We start from the raw sequence: 17,910 nt of genomic DNA, 5'->3' as shown, positions 1-17,910 counted from the left end.
CCGACTGAAATGGAGACGGACCCCAGAACGCTTCCGATACCAAATCGTGTCCCATGCCTTATCCGACAAGATTCGGTATATAAATATATCCATCCACCCATCCATCCACCCACCCATCCATCCACCCATCCATCCATTATCTGAACCGCTTATCCTGCTCTCAGGGTCGCAGGACAGCCCCCCCCCCACACACACATTCACACCTAGGGACAGTTTAGTCCGGCGGATCCACCTGACCTACAGGTCTTCAGACTGTGGGAGGAAGCCGGAGCCCCCGGAGGAAACCCACGCGGACACGGGGAGAACATGCAAACTCCACACAGAGGACGACCCGGGACGACCCCCCCCCCAAGGTTGGACTACCCCGGGGGCTCGAACCCAGGACCTTCTTGCTGTGAGGCGACCGCGCTACCCACTGCGCCTGTTAATAGAGATGAGTGGCCCCGCCGGCTTTGTCTGACCACGTGGTTTCCGAGAGAATGTCCCCGGAGCCTGGCCCCCCAGCGGGCTCCCAACCTGGCAACAAAACGTTCTTGTTATTGCTTCGTGACGACATCTTATCGCTTATTCATAGCGCACGAATAAAGGAATCGTGCGCCGTTAACAAGTCAGTGCCCACTTACACCCCCCTTCATAAAGTGTGCAACTCATGCACCCCACCTCAGCGACCCAGGTCCGCTCCAGCTCCCTCTGCGAGTCCGCCTGCTTGTAGTAGAGGGTCAGCGTCTCGCGGCAGGTGGGCGACGGGGAGCGCAGGCTGGCGCAGTCGCGCACCGAGAAGCGCAACGTGACGAACACCCGCGGCGCCGAGTGCCGGTACAGGAAGGGCGTGGCCAGCCAGTTGTCTTGGAGGCGGGGGTTTTGGTTGACGTTGCAGACCTCGAAGGTCCTGATGAGCTTGCCCCGGTCGTCCAGAACGCTGACCTCGTCCCACTGGGAGAGACGGAGACAACAGCGTGAGACAGTTGAGACAGAGCGGCGCAGGCGCGGTGCGTGATGCCGAGCAGCGCGCGCACACACGGCGCACCCTCCGCACATGTGTGTGCGGGTTGTGCGCTGTTCTGCGTGCGCTGGCCGAGTGCGTACACCTCCCACCCCACTGTATGAGCTGCGGGGTACATACACTGCTCACAAAAATAAAGGGAACACATAAGCAATGCAATGTAGCTCCAAGTCAATCACACTTTTGAGATATCAACCTGTCCAGGTAGGAAGCAACACTGATTTGTGAATCAATTTCACCTGTTGGTAAGTTGTCTAATTTCCACCAGGTGGAAATTAGACAATTTGCAAGACAACCCCTATAAAAGGAATGGATTTGCAGGTGGTGGCCACAGACCATTTGCCTGTCCTCATCTTTTCTGGCCGATCTTTGGTTAGTTTTTCATTTTGCTAGTGCCCTCACCACTAGAGGTGGCATGAGGCGGTATCTGCAACCTACAGAAGTTGCTCAGGTAGTGCAGCTCATCCAGGATGGCACATCAATGCGTGCTGTGGCAAGAAGATTTGATGTGTCTCCCAGCACAGTGTCCAGAGCATGGAGGAGGTACCAGGAGACAGGCCAGTACACCAGGAGACGTGGAGGGGGCCGCAGGAGGACAACAACCCCGCAGCAGGACCGCTATCTGGTCCTTTGTGCGAGGAGGAACAGGAGGAGCACTGCCGGAGCCCTACAAAACGACCTTCAACAGGCCACTAATGTGCAGGTTTCTGCTCAAACAGTGAGAAACAGAATGCATGAGGATGGTATGAGGGCCCGACGTCCACAATTGGGGCCTGTGCTCACAGCCCAACACCGTGCAGCCCGATTGACCTTTGCCAGAGAACATCTTGGTTGGCAGATTGGCCATTGGCGCCCTGTGCTCTTCACAGATGAGAGCAGGTTCACACTGAACACATGTGACAGACATGAGAGAGTCTGGAGACGCTGTGGAGAACGTTCTGCTGCCTGCAACATCCTCCAGCATGACCGGTTTGGCGGTGGGTCAGTGATGGTCTGGGGAGGCATATCCTTGGAGGGCCGCACAGACCTCTACGTGCTAGCCAGAGGTACCATGACTGCCATTAGGTACCGGGATGAGATCCTCAGACCCATTGTCAGACCATATGCTGGTGCAGTGGGCCCTGGGTTCCTGCTCATGCATGACAATGCTCGTCCTCATGTGGCCAGAGTGTGTCAGCAGTTCCTGTATGTCGAGGGCATTGATGCTATGGACTGGCCTGCACGTTCCCCAGACCTGAATCCAGTCGAGCACCTCTGGGACATCATGTCTCGTACCATCCGCCAACGCCATGTCGCACCACAGACTGTCCAGGAGTTGACCGATGCCCTGATCCAGGTCTGGGAGGAGATCCCTCTGGAGACCATCCGTCGTCTCATCAGGAGCATGCCCAGACGTTGTAGGGAGTGGATACAGGCACGTGGAGGCCACACACACTACTGAGCCTCATTTTGAATCGTCTTGAAGAATTTCCACAGAAGTTGGATCAGCCTATGTTCTCATTTTCCACTTTGATTTTGAGTATGATTCTGAATCCAGACCTTAATGGGCTAATGATTTTGATTTCCATTGACCATTCTTAGGTTCTTTTGCTCTAAACACATTCCTCTGTCTAATAAATAAAGATTTTCAGCTGAAATATTTCATTCATCGAGGTCTATATTGTGTTTTTAGGTGTTCCCTTTATTTTTTTGAGCAGTGTATTTGGAGCAATGCCCGCCGTTTGGAACGGCGGGTGCTATCCTGTGTAAAACATCTCAGGCCATGGGTTGTCTTCCCTTTATCCAGTGAGTTGTGCGGTGTCCATTTTCTTTTCTTTTTTGGTTAAATTTAAAACTGCCAAAAGCCTCCTTTGGCACTGCAAATGTATCATTACACCCACAAAAATTATTTGGCGGAAATGCCTTGGCACCCTCCGGCGTCAACTTTTTTCTTTTTTCTTTCTTTTTTTTGGTGGAAGGTGGCTCCTCTTTTCCTCGCCAGACATTTCATTAGAGTGAAAAAAGAGCAATTTTAGAAGGAGAAAAAGAAAAGGGACACCGCAGAAGCTGGCATTGCTTTTCCAACACAGACACTGGTGTTTGTGGATTTCTGAAGTGTCTCTGCACGTCTCTGGTGGACTCAGACGAAGAGGCAGTGGGGGAAATGAACACAGAATATTTACATAATGGGGACGAGATAGAGGACTGGTGGATTACTCCGTCCTTGGAACTCTGTTTGCCCACTCCAGCCCAGAAACAAACAGACGGAGCTGTTTCTCCACCCACCCTTACTGTGTCTTCTTTACTTCCCAACTATCTATCCACCATATTCCTAGCCCCCATGATACCTTGCGTTAATTATGGGCGCGACTTCCGGCGCGACTTCCGGCGCGTCCCATCACTGAACCTGAACCGGCGTTTTCCATGGTAATAGTACGCTAACCGTCTTAGAGCGATTATTCTCTGGGTTATTCTCATATTACGTCACACACCACGTGACGGCAACCCGTCCGCCATGTTGGAGGACAACGGCTCCAGTCCATGGGACACTGTTTTGCCCTCGCTGCGCGATGCTGAACGTGTTCTAAACAGTCGGGGGCAGAATTTGTCTCAAGGTTTGATTCACACAGAACAGCTGTCGTGGTTCCGCATTTTACAGCGGTTAATTTCTGCGCGGAGAAGGAGAACTTCCGTGTGAACAGTGGTTGCTAAGGTCTCGCTGGCCTCCAACATGGCGGAGCTGTTCGTCGACAATGAAGAGGGTCACGCGATTCAGAATAACCCGTAAATGAATAAGGAAGGAAGACGATGACAGAGAGGGAGACGTTAACGTCTATCTGTGATGGCACTGGACCAAAAAGAGTATTTATTTTTTTTATTTTTTTTAAATTTTTTTTTTTTAGTGTAGGTGTGAAATTCTGTGTGCATGGCAGGCTTCCACGAGGGATTCTCCACCGTGCAGCTGATAACATTAGCTAATCAATGACAACAGCGCCAGTTACTAATTAAATCACTTGACCATTTTAATCAAAGCTCAAGTGTTGCAGAAAAGAATGACAGCGTCAAACATGGACACACAGTGTCTTGGATGGAAAGCACTTTTGAAGCAGCACATGCTGTATTTTTGTATGGTTTTCTATGGAAAGGTCGTGCACTTAGGGCTTTGGACCCAGTGCAGGGCCCCGACCTTGTTTAAGAGCCTCGTGCAATGAGTGCTAAACCTCATTACAAGGATGAAACTCTTTTTGACTTGTACTGAAGCACGCGGCTCATCAATCCTCATGTTCCCATCCAGGGCCGGTCCAAGACTTTATGGGGCTCTAAGCAGAATTTGATTTGCCCCCCCCCCACTGCCTCAGTCCCACCAATACTATGGACTATATAATGCTTGATCATTTGCACACCTACTGTAAAGCCAGCAGACCCCTTATCAATTTTATTAGTTGTAGCTGTGTTGCTTCCATCATACCAATGTCAGCCTGGTGTGTTTTTACCCTTCTATGGTTTTTAATCTTAAAAGGTAGCAAACTCACAACAGTGGTCTGGTTTTGAATTGCACTTTGATATTCAAAGTGATACAGTACTAAGAATGCAAGACACCGTCATTGTAAGCAAGCATAGAAAGAAATTCAGCTTCTGCATTAAACCCATCCTATTGTCTAGCAGCAGCGGGCAGCGGCGGCACCAGGGGACCACCTCCAGTTCTTTGTCCTATTACCTTGGTTGGGGCACAGACAGGAGTATTAACCCTAACAAGCATTTCGTTGATGGTGGGAGGAAAGGAAACCGAGGCAGACACGAGGAGAACATGCAAACTCCACACAGAAAGGTCCTGGGACGGCCTGGGGTTCGAACCCAGGACTTTCTTGCTGTGAGAAAACAGTGCTAATCACTGGGCCACCGTGTTGCTAGTGGCATACTGAACATGGTGTACTGAAAAGGAACAAAATAAACCAACAGACAACGCATTTACTGTAAACTAGTTAACCACTTAACCAGTTTTTGCATGATTGCCATTGACATAATAATAATAAATCACAAAAAAAACAAAAAACATTTCCAGTGCTCTTGGGGGCCCCCTCGTGGCCACGGGAGGCCCTAAGCAGACACTCAGTTCTGATGTTTATGTAACAGGTGCAGCTTGGTGACAGAAGAGGTAATCTGATGCCGCATATTTTAATTGTTAAACGTCCCAGTTTGTAACTGTAAATAACACAAGAAAGACATTTAGATGTGATGTGATTCGTATCGGAGTAATGGCAGCTGACACGAACAGGAAGTTGTTCACAGCTCAAACAGAACAATAAACCCAAAATGTCTTCCAGCAGTGAATAACGAAAAGAAACAGAATCGCCTTCAACAGTTCCCATACCAGCCTACCGAACATACCGGCCTACAAAACATACCGACCTACCAAACATACCGACCTACCAAATATACCGGCCCACCAAACATACCGGCCTACCAAACATACCGGTCTACCAAACATACCAGCCTACAAAACATACCGGCCTACCAAACATAACGGCCTGCAAAACATACCGGCCTACCAAACATACCGGCCTACAAAACATACCGGCCTACAAAACATACCGGCCTACCAAACATACCGGCCTACAAAACATACCGGCCTACCAAACATACCGGCCTACCAAACATACCGGCCTACCAAACATACCGGCCTACAAAACATACCGGCCTACCAAACATACCGGCCTGCAAAACATACCGGCCTACCAAACATACCGGTCTACCAAACATACCAGCCTACCAAACATACCGGCCTACCAAACATACCGGCCTACAAAACATACCGGTCTACCAAACATACCGGTCTACCAAACATACCAGCCTACCAAACATACTGGCCTACCAAACATACCAGCCTACAAAACATACCGGCCTACCAAACATACCGGTCTACCAAACATACCGGCCTACCAAACATACCGGTCTACCAAACATACCAGCCTACCAAACATACTGGCCTACCAAACATACCGGCCTGCAAAACATACCGGCCTACCAAACATACCAGCCTACCAAACATACTGGTCTACCAAACATACCAGCCTACAAAACATACCGGCCTACCAAACAGATAAAGCAAGTGATTAGCAAACTAACTGTGATGGTAGTGTGTTGCTGCCATCAGGGGCAGGGCCTTGTAAAACCAGCAGCGTGTTGGTCATGATTGCCTGTATCAGAATATGAAGACACACACTGGGAACACGGTTTACTGAACTGACCACAATAACATGTTGTTATGCTGCCATTTACTGTGTTTGCTTACCTGCAAATAACACAAGAAAGGCCTCTAGATGTGACGTGATTCGTATCGGAATAATGGCAGCCGACACGAACAGGAAGTTCACTACTGAGGAAAACTCGCTCACGTTCTGCCCTTGGGGTGGGGGGGGCAGATACGATTGGGGAGAAAAAAAAAGTCCAGTCATACCAACGCATACCCAAGGCCTACAATTCCCACAATCGTTGTGCGTGGTTTTCCTTCTCCGCCAGAAGTTAGAGACTGTAGCTTGAGTGCTGCACGTCTTCCCAGATTTCCCATTCAACCGACTCGGGCATCGTGCAAACGTCTAGCCTAGTAAGACATTTTATATGTCGCTTAGCAACTAAACACCAACAGCAATAGCTAGCGCTTCTTCAGCCACATCTGCCGCCGGTCTGTGATGCTGCTTCCGCTGAACACCGGAAGTATTACCCATAATGGTTTCCCCAGTGACCCCCCCCCCAGGAAACTCATGGATAATGGCAGGAAAAACAGGTGTGTAGTTCCCTTCTCCCAGTAGACGAAAAAAGGGGTGATTTGTCACCAAGTCTGCACGCCGGAGAAGGGGAGATAGGTACACCTGGCGGAGATCTGCACTGGGCTGAGTGCAGATCTCCTCTAGTTCGTTACCAAACGTGTCCCGTTGCGTAGCAGCAGCCACCCGGCATCTCGTACCAGCCCCCAGCGGCTGCTCCTCACCTCTGAAAGAGGGTCTCCAATGGAGGCGTGGCCTAATTCTGTGTCCAGTAAGCATGAGGCCAATAAAGGCATATTTTCACCACATAGTTGCAAGCAGCTCTGAGTAGGGTGGGGGGGGGGTGGTATGAGCCATCTGGGGATGGACTCTCGGGGGGGCTGAACACTGACTTGTTTATTCCCACAATGCACTGGGAACGATCTCTTCTCCCGTAACCCTGTTTTCCTTTTCCAGCCCGTCAAGCCTCGCTGAACTCGTTTTAACGTCGGAGTCGTGCCGCACAGTTTCTCGTTTCTTTACCCCCCCCCCGTGTTGAGATGGACGAGTTAGCCATTAGCATCGAGCATATGAATGAATGAATGAGTGTGAGTGAGTGAGTGAGTGAGTGAGTGAGTGAGTGAGCTTCATTCCGGGTTGCTGACTTGCTTTGCAGCTGAACATTAACCAGTCTCCGACGTCTACTGCCCGTCTCCATACGCTCATCTAAATAATCTTGGAACTGACAATACCACAGTTAAGCTTTTATCAAATGTTCAGAGTTTTTCTTATTTATAAGCTTTTTTTAAAATCACAAGACATAATAGGAGTGTTCGACGTGAAGACTGCCCGAGCCTTACATGTGGCATGCTTTGGCAGCTGCATGTGTGCAGTGGTTTGCGTGTGAAGAAGGCGCGGTGCGTTAGCGGCGGCCTTTTGTGCATCACAGAGGGTCGTGCTCTGAAATAAAAGGATCTGGCAATATTTTGGGACGAGCTGGATACTAGAACATGAGCTAATGATGCAAGGCATGATATTCAGATGGCACCTACGGCCCTAAGAGAAAACCAAGCGCCCTCAGAGAATGGCTCTGAATGGAGGCCCGTCAGACGAGTCAAAATGTAAATGTGAGCGTAGGGTTTAGTTTCACCAATTATACAGTACGGTGCCTGTGAGGATGAAAAGGCCCTGCTTTAAGCCTGTGTAGCCCTGAGTGACAAGCAAAGCCTTCTCTTGTGGTACTACAGTGAATTATGTATTAGGCTTCATCATCATTATGCTCCTGTCACAATGGCACGGGGACAAAAGCTCTTGACACCCTATCGGGGTGCATTTGAATGGCGTGTGTGTGTGTGTGTGCATGTGTGTGTGCATGTGTGTGTGCATGTGTGTGTGCCTGTGTGTGCGTGTGTGTGCGTGTGTGTGCGTGTGTGTGTGCATGTGCATGTGTGTGTGTGCATGCACGCGTGCACATGAGCCTGTGCATGCACCTTATGACAGTCTATGTTGTTCTGAGAGCCAATAACCCCCCCCCCCCCAGAAAAAGAAAAAAACCCTGTGCAGCGTCAGACATGGGGGAGCGTATTCATCGTTGGCTCAATCTGAATAATGATATGATCAGTGAGCACGCTGAAAGTCTAAGTGGCAGCCTAATGGAGTGGAAGGACAGCCCCTCTTCCAGCTCTGACTCACTCTCCGTCAGGCCGGGCATCAGATGGAGGGGGCAAGAGAGAGAGCAAGCGGGGGGGGGTGGGGGGGGCGGTGTTTGTGAAGGAAGGAAGAAAGAAAAGTGGGAACAGTGTCGGGAGAGAGACAGGGAGATGGAGAGAAACTGATCATGTGTGGTAATTGGTGTGTCTGTGCGTGTGTTTGTGAATTCGTTTTGTGTGGGTGGGTGCGAGTGTGTGTGTTTGTGCACGCGTTCATGTGTGTGTGGCTACTGTCTACTGTGTGTGTGTGTCTGGGTGGGAGTGTGGATTTTCTTGCATGCGTGCATGTGCCAGTGTGTGTGCTTGCACCTATTCTGTATGCTTGTGCATGTGTGTGTGTGTGTGTGTGTGTGAGAGAGATAGTGTCAGCGTGTTTGTGTGTGTACACAGTTGTGCGTCTGTGCACCGATGTGTGTGTTTCTTGTGTGTGTGTGCTTCTGCCTTTTCTTTGTTTGTGTGTGCTCCTACCCATTGTGTGTGTGTGTGTGTGTGTGTGTGTGTGTGAGACTACCTCTGACTGACAGTGAGCTGACTGCTGTGCTAAAAGCCTGGCTAGGTGGTGGGGAAGGGACCTCCGGGCGCACAACATAGCAGAGCCTGAGCAAAGGTCTCCATGTGTGACATTGCGTGCAATTTGCCTCTACTTCGGTGAAAAAACGCGGCTCTCATTTGTGTTCTACCCCTCCCTCCTCTATTTTTATCTCTGATTCCCTCCCTCCCTCCCTCGTGAAAAGGAAAGGAAATAGACAGACCGGAGAGGAGAGGAGAGGAGGACGAGGCCACGGAGAAAAGAGAGAGATGTGTGGAGACGACCCACCCTGGGTGACTTGATTTGAACTGAAACTCCGGAGAACCACACAGTCTCTCTAGTGACACGGGGTAGGGAGGGGCAGGGCTTCACACACACACACACACACACACACATGCACACACACACACACACACACACACACACACACACGCACACACACACACAACATGGACATATGCATGCGCTGAAACACACACTCAAACAGAGATAGTAGAAGAAGAGGGATGAGAGGATGAAGGGAGGAGAAGGGAGGCAAAAGATGAGAGGAGTGGGAATGGAAGAAAAGGGAAAACTGGAAGGAAAGGAAAGATGAAAGGGGGGCGAGCAGGGTTTAGAGTCACTGCTGCTCAGACTCTGCAGGGCAGGAAGATGAGAAGAAGAGTGGAAATAGAGATAGGTTGATAATGGAGGAGAGAGAGCGAGAGACAGACAGACAGACAGACAGACAGACAGACAGAGAGAGACAGTGAGAGAGAGAGACAACGAGAGAGAGAGAGAGAGTCAGCAAGAAAAAGAGAGCGAGAGAGACAGTGAGAGAGAGAGCGAGAGACAGACAGACAGAGCGAGAGAGAGACAGTGAGAGAGAGAGACAGACAGACAGACAGACAGACAGACAGACAGACAGACAGACAGACAGACAGACAGACAGACAGACAGACAGAGCGAGAGAGAGACAGTGAGAGAGAGAGAGAGAGAGGCGGGGACCCGGTGCCACCAGGAGGACGAAGGCCGAAGGAAGGGGGGGAGAGATTAAAGGAAGGACGGAAGCAGCAGCGGTAGAGACAAAGAGACAGAGGGCCCAAAGACATGGGAGGAGGGGGGTGAGGAAAGGGAGGGGGGGCAACGCAGCAAAGGGAGGGAAAAAAGAGTAGCCACACACCCTCAAGCAACAGAGAAGATGGGATATGAAGAGAAGAGTGAGGAGAGGGTTAAAGGACCCCCCCCTCCCCCTCCCCCTCCCCCTCGTGGTCTGTCTTTCCACTCCTCTCAGTTCGGCGCCCCGGGTCAAATAACCATATCTCCATCTCAGGAGAAAGGAAATCATGCAAATGCAGGACCTCCGTGCATGTACACATTCACACACGGGCACGCACACGCACACACAAACTCACACAAACACACCCACACAAACACACACTCACACAGGCGAACACACACTCACACAAACACACACCCACACAAACACACACAAACACACAAACACACACCCACACAAACACACACCCACACAAACACACACACACACACAAACACACACAAACACACAAACACACACCCACACAAACACACACCCACACAAACACACACAAACACACAAACACACACCCACACAAACACACACCCACACAAACACACACACCCACACAAACACACACAAACACACAAACACACACCCACACAAACACACACCCACACAAACACACACAAACACACAAACACACACCCACACAAACACACAAACACACACCCACACAAACACACACACACACAAACACACACCCACACACTCACACAAACACAGACCCACACAAACACACAAACACACACCCACACAAACACACACCCACACAAACACACAAACACACACTCACACAAACACACAAACACACACTCACACAGGTGAACACACACTCACACAAACACACACCCACACAAACACACAAACACACACTCACACAAACACACACTCACACAGGCGAACACAATTGCGCGACTCCCTCTCATTCTCACCCTATCTCGCTCTTCTCTCTCTCTCTCTCTCTCTCTCTCTCTCTCTGTGCACAAACGAGCGACCTCCTCAAAGCAATCAAAGTATTGGTTCTCCTGTTACTACCATACAGCCGGCCTGACTCTTAGCAGCCAAACAACCTGCTCATCAGTCATGTCATGTTAACAGTGTAGTCAACAGTATAGTCAACAGTGTAGTCAACAGTATAGTCAACAGTGTAGTCAACAGTGTAGTTAACAGTGTAGTCAACAGTATAGTCAACAGTGTAGTCAACAGTGTAGTCAACAGTGTAGTTAACAGTGTAGTCAACAGTGTAGTCAACAGTATAGTCAACAGTGTAGTCAGCAGTGTAGTCAACAGTGTAGTCAACAGTGTAGTTAACAGTGTAGTCAACAGTGTAGTTAACAGTGTAGTTAACAGTGTAGTCAACAGTATAGTCAACAGTGTAGTCAACAGTGTAGTTAACAGTGTAGTCAACAGTGTAGTCAACAGTGTAGTCAACAGTGTAGTCAGCAGTGTAGTCAACAGTGTAGTCAACAGTGTAGTTAACAGTGTAGTCAGCAGTGTAGTCAGCAGTGTAGTCAACAGTGTAGTCAACAGTGTAGTCAACAGTGTAGTAAACAGTGTAGTTAACAGTGTAGTCAACAGTGTAGTCAACAGTGTAGTCAACAGTATAGTCAACAGTGTAGTCAACAGTGTAGTCAACAGTGTAGTTAACAGTGTAGTTAACAGTATAGTCAACAGTATAGTCAACAGTGTAGTCAACAGTGTAGTTAACAGTATAGTCAACAGTGTAGTTAACAGTATAGTCAACAGTGTAGTCAACAGTATAGTCAACAGTATAGTCAACAGTGTAGTCAACAGTGTAGTTAACAGTATAGTCAACAGTATAGTCAACAGTGTAGTAAACAGTGTAGTTAACAGTGTAGTCAACAGTGTAGTTAACAGTATAGTCAACAGTATAGTCAACAGTATAGTCAACAGTATAGTCAACAGTGTAGTAAACAGTGTAGTTAACAGTGTAGTCAACAGTGTAGTTAACAGTATAGTCAACAGTGTAGTCAACAGTATAGTCAACAGTGTAGTTAACAGTATAGTCAACAGTATAGTCAACAGTGTAGTCAACAGTGTAGTCAACAGTATAGTCAACAGTATAGTCAACAGTGTAGTCAACAGTGTAGTTAACAGTATAGTCAACAGTGTAGTCAACAGTATAGTCAACAGTGTAGTTAACAGTATAGTCAACAGTATAGTCAACAGTGTAGTAAACAGTGTAGTTAACAGTGTAGTCAACAGTGTAGTCAACAGTGTAGTTAACAGTGTAGTCAACAGTGTAGTCAACAGTATAGTCAACAGTGTAGTCAACAGTGTAGTCAACAGTATAGTCAACAGTGTAGTCAACAGTGTAGTCAACAGTATAGTCAACAGTGTAGTCAACAGTGTAGTCAACAGTGTAGTTAACAGTATAGTCAACAGTGTAGTCAACAGTGTAGTCAACAGTGTAGTTAACAGTATAGTCAACAGTGTAGTCAACAGTGTAGTCAACAGTGTAGTCAACAGTGTAGTCAACAGTATAGTTAACAGTGTAGTCAACAGTGTAGTCAACAGTGTAGTAAACAGTGTGGTCAACAGTGTAGTCAACAGTATAGTCAACAGTGTAGTCAACAGTCAGTTTCACTGGGGTTTTGCACAGGTGCATGAAGTGAATGATACACCCCGCTGTGCTTTTCCTGATGGAGTTTGACAAGTGATTGCAGGGCAGTGACAACGAAGATGGTGTACGTGGCTACATAATGAAGCACGCATGTACACTTAGCACCACAGGCTTTCAGACATGCATGATTTTAACTGACCCGAGCTCAGTCACGCAAATGCTTGCTCACACACACACACACACACACAAACGTTTACTTAGGACATTACCTAGACTTACATTTCATTCCCTAGATCTTAACCCCGACCCTAACCCAAACCAAACCCTATCCCAAATCTAACCCTAACCCCAACCCTAGATCTTAACCCTGACCTTAACCCAGGGGTGCCCAACTCCAGGCCTCGAGGGCCGCAGTGTCTGCAGGTATTTGTTGCAACCATGCACTACACCACCTGATTTATCTAATTAGCTCACCTCTCGGGCCAAGGAGGGACAGGAATTAGTTAAATCAGGTGGTGTGGTGCATGGTTGCAACAAATACCTGCAGACACTGCGGCCCTCAAGGGCTGGAGTTGGGCACCCCTGCCCTAACCCTTACCCTAACCTTAGCCCAAACCAAACCCTAACCCTAACCCTAACCTTAACCCAAACCAAACCCTAACCCTAACCCTAACTTTAACCTAAACTTAACCTTAACCCAAACCAAACCCTAACCCTAACCCTAACCTTAACCCAAACCAAACCCTAACCCTAACCCTAAACTTAACCTTAACCCAAATCTAACCCTAACCTTAACCCCTGAGCCAAAAATCAGCTTTTTACCAACTGGGGACACAGCTTTTGTCTCTAATTGCACAAGTCGTCCCAATTTAACTGGTCTTTAGTCTGAAATGTGGCCTAGAAAGTAGGCTTAGTCAGGAACCCACACACACACACACACACACACACACACACACACACACACACACACACACACACACACACACACACACACACACACACACACAGCAGCAGCAGCAGCAGCAGCAGCAGTTGAAGGAGATGAGCTGCATGGTTAAATCTGACCTACAAGTAGCATCACTGAAGTCATCCAGTAGGCGGTGACCCATTGAAATCATGAGGACGGGCTGCTCCACTTACCCCGGTGTCAGGATAGGTGGTCCAGCCCAGCTCTGAGGTAGACTCTGTTGTGTCCAGCAGCATCACTGAGAGGAAGAGAAGAGATTGAGTCAAGTTAGGACAGAAACCCAGAGAGAGAAAATTCCATGTTAGCAACCTTTTCCAGCCGTAAGGTCCTCTAATCCGCTGCTACAGGTTGTGTCTGAGTTAGTGAGGAGGAACTCCTCCTGCTCCTCAACACAAACAAACCCGCCCTGTCAGCTCGCAGCCACAGGACAGCGCTGTTCCCCTGTGCTACCGCAACACGGTGCGCTTCCTCCACGACGCTCACTTGCAGATTATTGTAATGGTAGAACGTCTGTCTGAGCTGGTAAGCTAACATGCTGGTCTGAGCTGGTGAGCTAACATGCTGGTCTGAGCTGGAAAGCTAACATGCTGGTCTGAGCTGGAAAGCTAACATGCTGGTCTGAGCTGGTGAGCTAACATGCTGGTCTGAGCTGGTATGCTAACATGCTGGTCTGAGCTGGTCTGCTGACATGCTGGTCTGAGCTGGTCTGCTGACATGCTGGTCTGAGCTGGTAGGCTGACATGCTGGTCTGAGATGGTCTGCTGACATGCTGGTCTGAGCTGGTACGCTGACATACTGGTCTGAGATGGTCTGCTGACATGCTGGTCTGAGCGGGTCTGCTGACATGCTGGTCTGAGCTGGTAAGCTAACATGCTGGTCTGAGCTGGAAAGCTAACATGCTGGTCTGAGCTGGTAAGCTAACATGCTGGTCTGAGCTGGTATGCTAACATGCTGGTCTGAGCTGGTCTGCTGACATGCTGGTCTGAGATGGTCTGCTGACATGCTGGTCTGAGCTGGTCTGCTGACATGCTGGTCTGAGCTGGAAAGCTAACATGCTGGTCTGAGATGGTCTGCTGACATGCTGGTCTGAGCTGGTCTGCTGACATGCTGGTCTGAGCTGGTAAGCTAACATGCTGGTCTGAGCGGGTCTGCTGACATGCTGGTCTGAGCTGGTCTGCTGACATGCTGGTCTGAGCTGGTCTGCTGACATGCTGGTCTGAGATGGTCTGCTGACATGCTGGTCTGAGCTGGTCTGCTGACATGCTGGTCTGAGCTGGTAAGCTAACATGCTGGTCTGAGCGGGTCTGCTGACATGCTGGTCTGAGCTGGTACGCTGACATGCTGGTCTCAGCTGGTCTGCTGACATGCTGGTCTGAGCTGGTCTGCTGACAAGCTGGTCTGAGCTGGTACGCTGACATGCTGGTCTGAGCTGGTACGCTGACATGCTGGTCTGAGCTGGTCTGCTGACATGCTGGTCTGAGCTGGTCTGCTGACATGCTGGTCTGAGCTGGTACGCTGACATGCTGGTCTCAGCTGGTCTGCTGACATGCTGGTCTGAGCTGGTCTGCTGACATGCTGGTCTGAGCTGGTAGGCTGACATGCTGGTCTGAGCTGGTACGCTGACATGCTGGTCTGAGCTGGTATGCTGACATGCTGGTCTGAGCTGGTACGCTGACATAATGGTCTGAGCGGGTCTGCTGACATGCTGGTCTGAGCTGGTAAGCTAACATGCTGGTTTGAGCGGGTCTGCTGACATGCTGGTCTGAGCTGGTACGCTGACATGCTGGTCTGAGATGGTCTGCTGACATGCTGGTCTGAGCTGGTACACTAACATGCTGGTCTCAGCTGGTCTGCTAACATGCTGGTCTGAGCTGGTACACTAACATGCTGGTCTCAGCTGGTCTGCTGACATGCTGGTCTGAGCTGGTCTGCTGACATGCTGGTCTGAGCTGGTACACTAACATGCTGGTCTCAGCTGGTACGCTGACATGCTGGTCTCAGCTGGTCTGCTGACATGCTGGTCTGAGCTGGTCTGCTGACATGCTGGTCTGAGCTGGTCTGCTGACATGCTGGTCTGAGCTGGTACGCTGACATAGTCCTGGTTTAATCTTCTGAGTTCTCAAGAAAGACACATCCACCTTCACAAAGCCACACTGAAAATGTTCCAGACACGAAATGAACAAACGTCAGAGGAGCAAACACATCTGCTGCTTTACAGAGCCTCCTACCGCTGCACACAAAGCCTCTCCAGATGTTGTCCGTGACTGACACAGAAACGCCACAGACCGTTTCCTTTTTTCTGTGATTTACAAAACATAATTTGATAGAAGGCATATGGACTTTGAAGCACCGACTTGCCCACAGAGAAGCTAATGCTACCAAGATGCTGCCCCGTCTGGCTGTGACGTGAACTACCGCGCAAAGCCAGGTTTCATGTCACAACTATGTCATATGTCCTAACTACGTCATATGTCATAACTAGCACTGTAAGCCGCACACACACGCTTATTTCTCTCTTGCGCCACCTCTGTCCACACGACGGCTTGCAGGATGGCAGGCTGCTCTGCCCGTTGCTGTAAACTGGGCAGAGCACACTGGCAGCGTTTGATTTGCTCCTCTGCTTGCCCCGCCGCTGGCACCGTGCAGCGCGTCATTGCATAGCTCCAAAGAAGGGAGGGCCTTCTGCAGCATGCTCTCTCTGCAAAACCCAAACTGAGTCTCTTCGCCGGTTATTCTGTGAATGTAGCTGCTCTCAGCAGCTCCGGGTTGAAGCTGCTCTGTTGGTGTTCCTGAGCTTCAACAGACTGACACCAATGTTAGAAGACGCGGTCTTGTTTCTGAACTGTAATGCAGCCTCACGGCCCACTAACAACGCTCTCAAGCTTAGCTGTCAGCACATATCACATGCATAACATCACATTTTATATTCTTTATTCTACTAGGTCTTCTTTACATATATGTTTATATGTGTCACTTATTTTATATTGTATTTATATTGTATTTTAAGCTTGTGCAGCACCTTGGTTCAACTGTGGTTGTTTTAAATGTGCTATATAGATAAACTTGACTTGACATACATCATATCACATACATAACATCACATACGTGATATCACATACATAACATCACATACATCACATCACATACATAACATCACATACATAACATCACATACATAACATCACATACATAACATCACATGCATAACATCACATTTTATATTCTTTATTCTATTAGGTCTTCTTTACATATATGTTTATATGTGTCACTTATTTTATATTGTATTTATATTGTATTTTAAGCTTGTGCAGCACCTTGGTTCAACTGTGGTTGTTTTAAATGTGCTATATAGATAAACTTGACTTGACATACATCATATCACATACATAACATCACATACGTGATATCACATACATAACATCACATACATCACATCACATACATAACATCACATACATAACATCACATTCATGATATCACATGCATAACATCACATACATAACATCACAGACATGATATCACATACATAACATCACATACATAACATCACAGACATGATATCACATACATAACAGCACATACATAACATCACAGACATGATATCACATACATAACATCACATACATAACATCACAGACATGATATCACATACATAACATCACATACATAACATCACAGACATGATATCACATACATAACATCACATACATAACATCACAGACATGATATCACATACATAACATCACATATATCACATCACAGACATGATACCACATACATGATACCACATACATGATACCACATACATAATATCACATATATCATATCACATACATCACATCACATACATAACATCACATACATGATATCACATACATAACATCACATATATCACATCACATACATGATACCACATACATGATATCACATACATCACATCACATACATCATATCACATACATCACATCACATATATGATATCACATACATCACATCACATACATAACATCACATACATAACATCACATACATAACATCACATACAGCACATCACATACATGACATCACATACATAACATCACATACATCATATCACATACAGCACATCACATATATGATATCACATACATAACATCACATACATCATATCACATACAGCACATCACATATATGATATCACATACATAACATCACATACATAACATCACATACATCATATCACATACAGCACATCACATATATGATATCACATACATAACATCACATACATAACATCACATACATCATATCACATACAGCACATCACTTACAGCA

The 17,910-nt window shown here is 47.9% G+C and overlaps 1 protein-coding gene across 1 annotated transcript in view; it reads right to left on the bottom strand.

Moving 5' to 3' along the window:
* Positions 1 to 17,910, bottom strand: part of ephb6 (eph receptor B6) — a 67,309-nt gene that overhangs the window by 36,943 nt on the left and 12,456 nt on the right. Inside the window, exons 2-3 of the mRNA XM_056286345.1 lie at positions 13,770 to 13,834; positions 661 to 933 (exon numbers count right to left, since the gene is read on the bottom strand). Of these exons, the coding sequence (XP_056142320.1) occupies positions 661 to 933; positions 13,770 to 13,832 (336 nt within the window). The 5' untranslated portion in view covers positions 13,833 to 13,834. The remainder of the gene's footprint in view (positions 1 to 660; positions 934 to 13,769; positions 13,835 to 17,910) is intronic.

Source organism: Lampris incognitus, chromosome 9 (genome assembly GCF_029633865.1).
Source record: "Lampris incognitus isolate fLamInc1 chromosome 9, fLamInc1.hap2, whole genome shotgun sequence".
NCBI lineage: Eukaryota > Metazoa > Chordata > Actinopteri > Lampriformes > Lampridae > Lampris > Lampris incognitus.
This window is presented reverse-complemented; position numbering and strand designations above follow the sequence as displayed.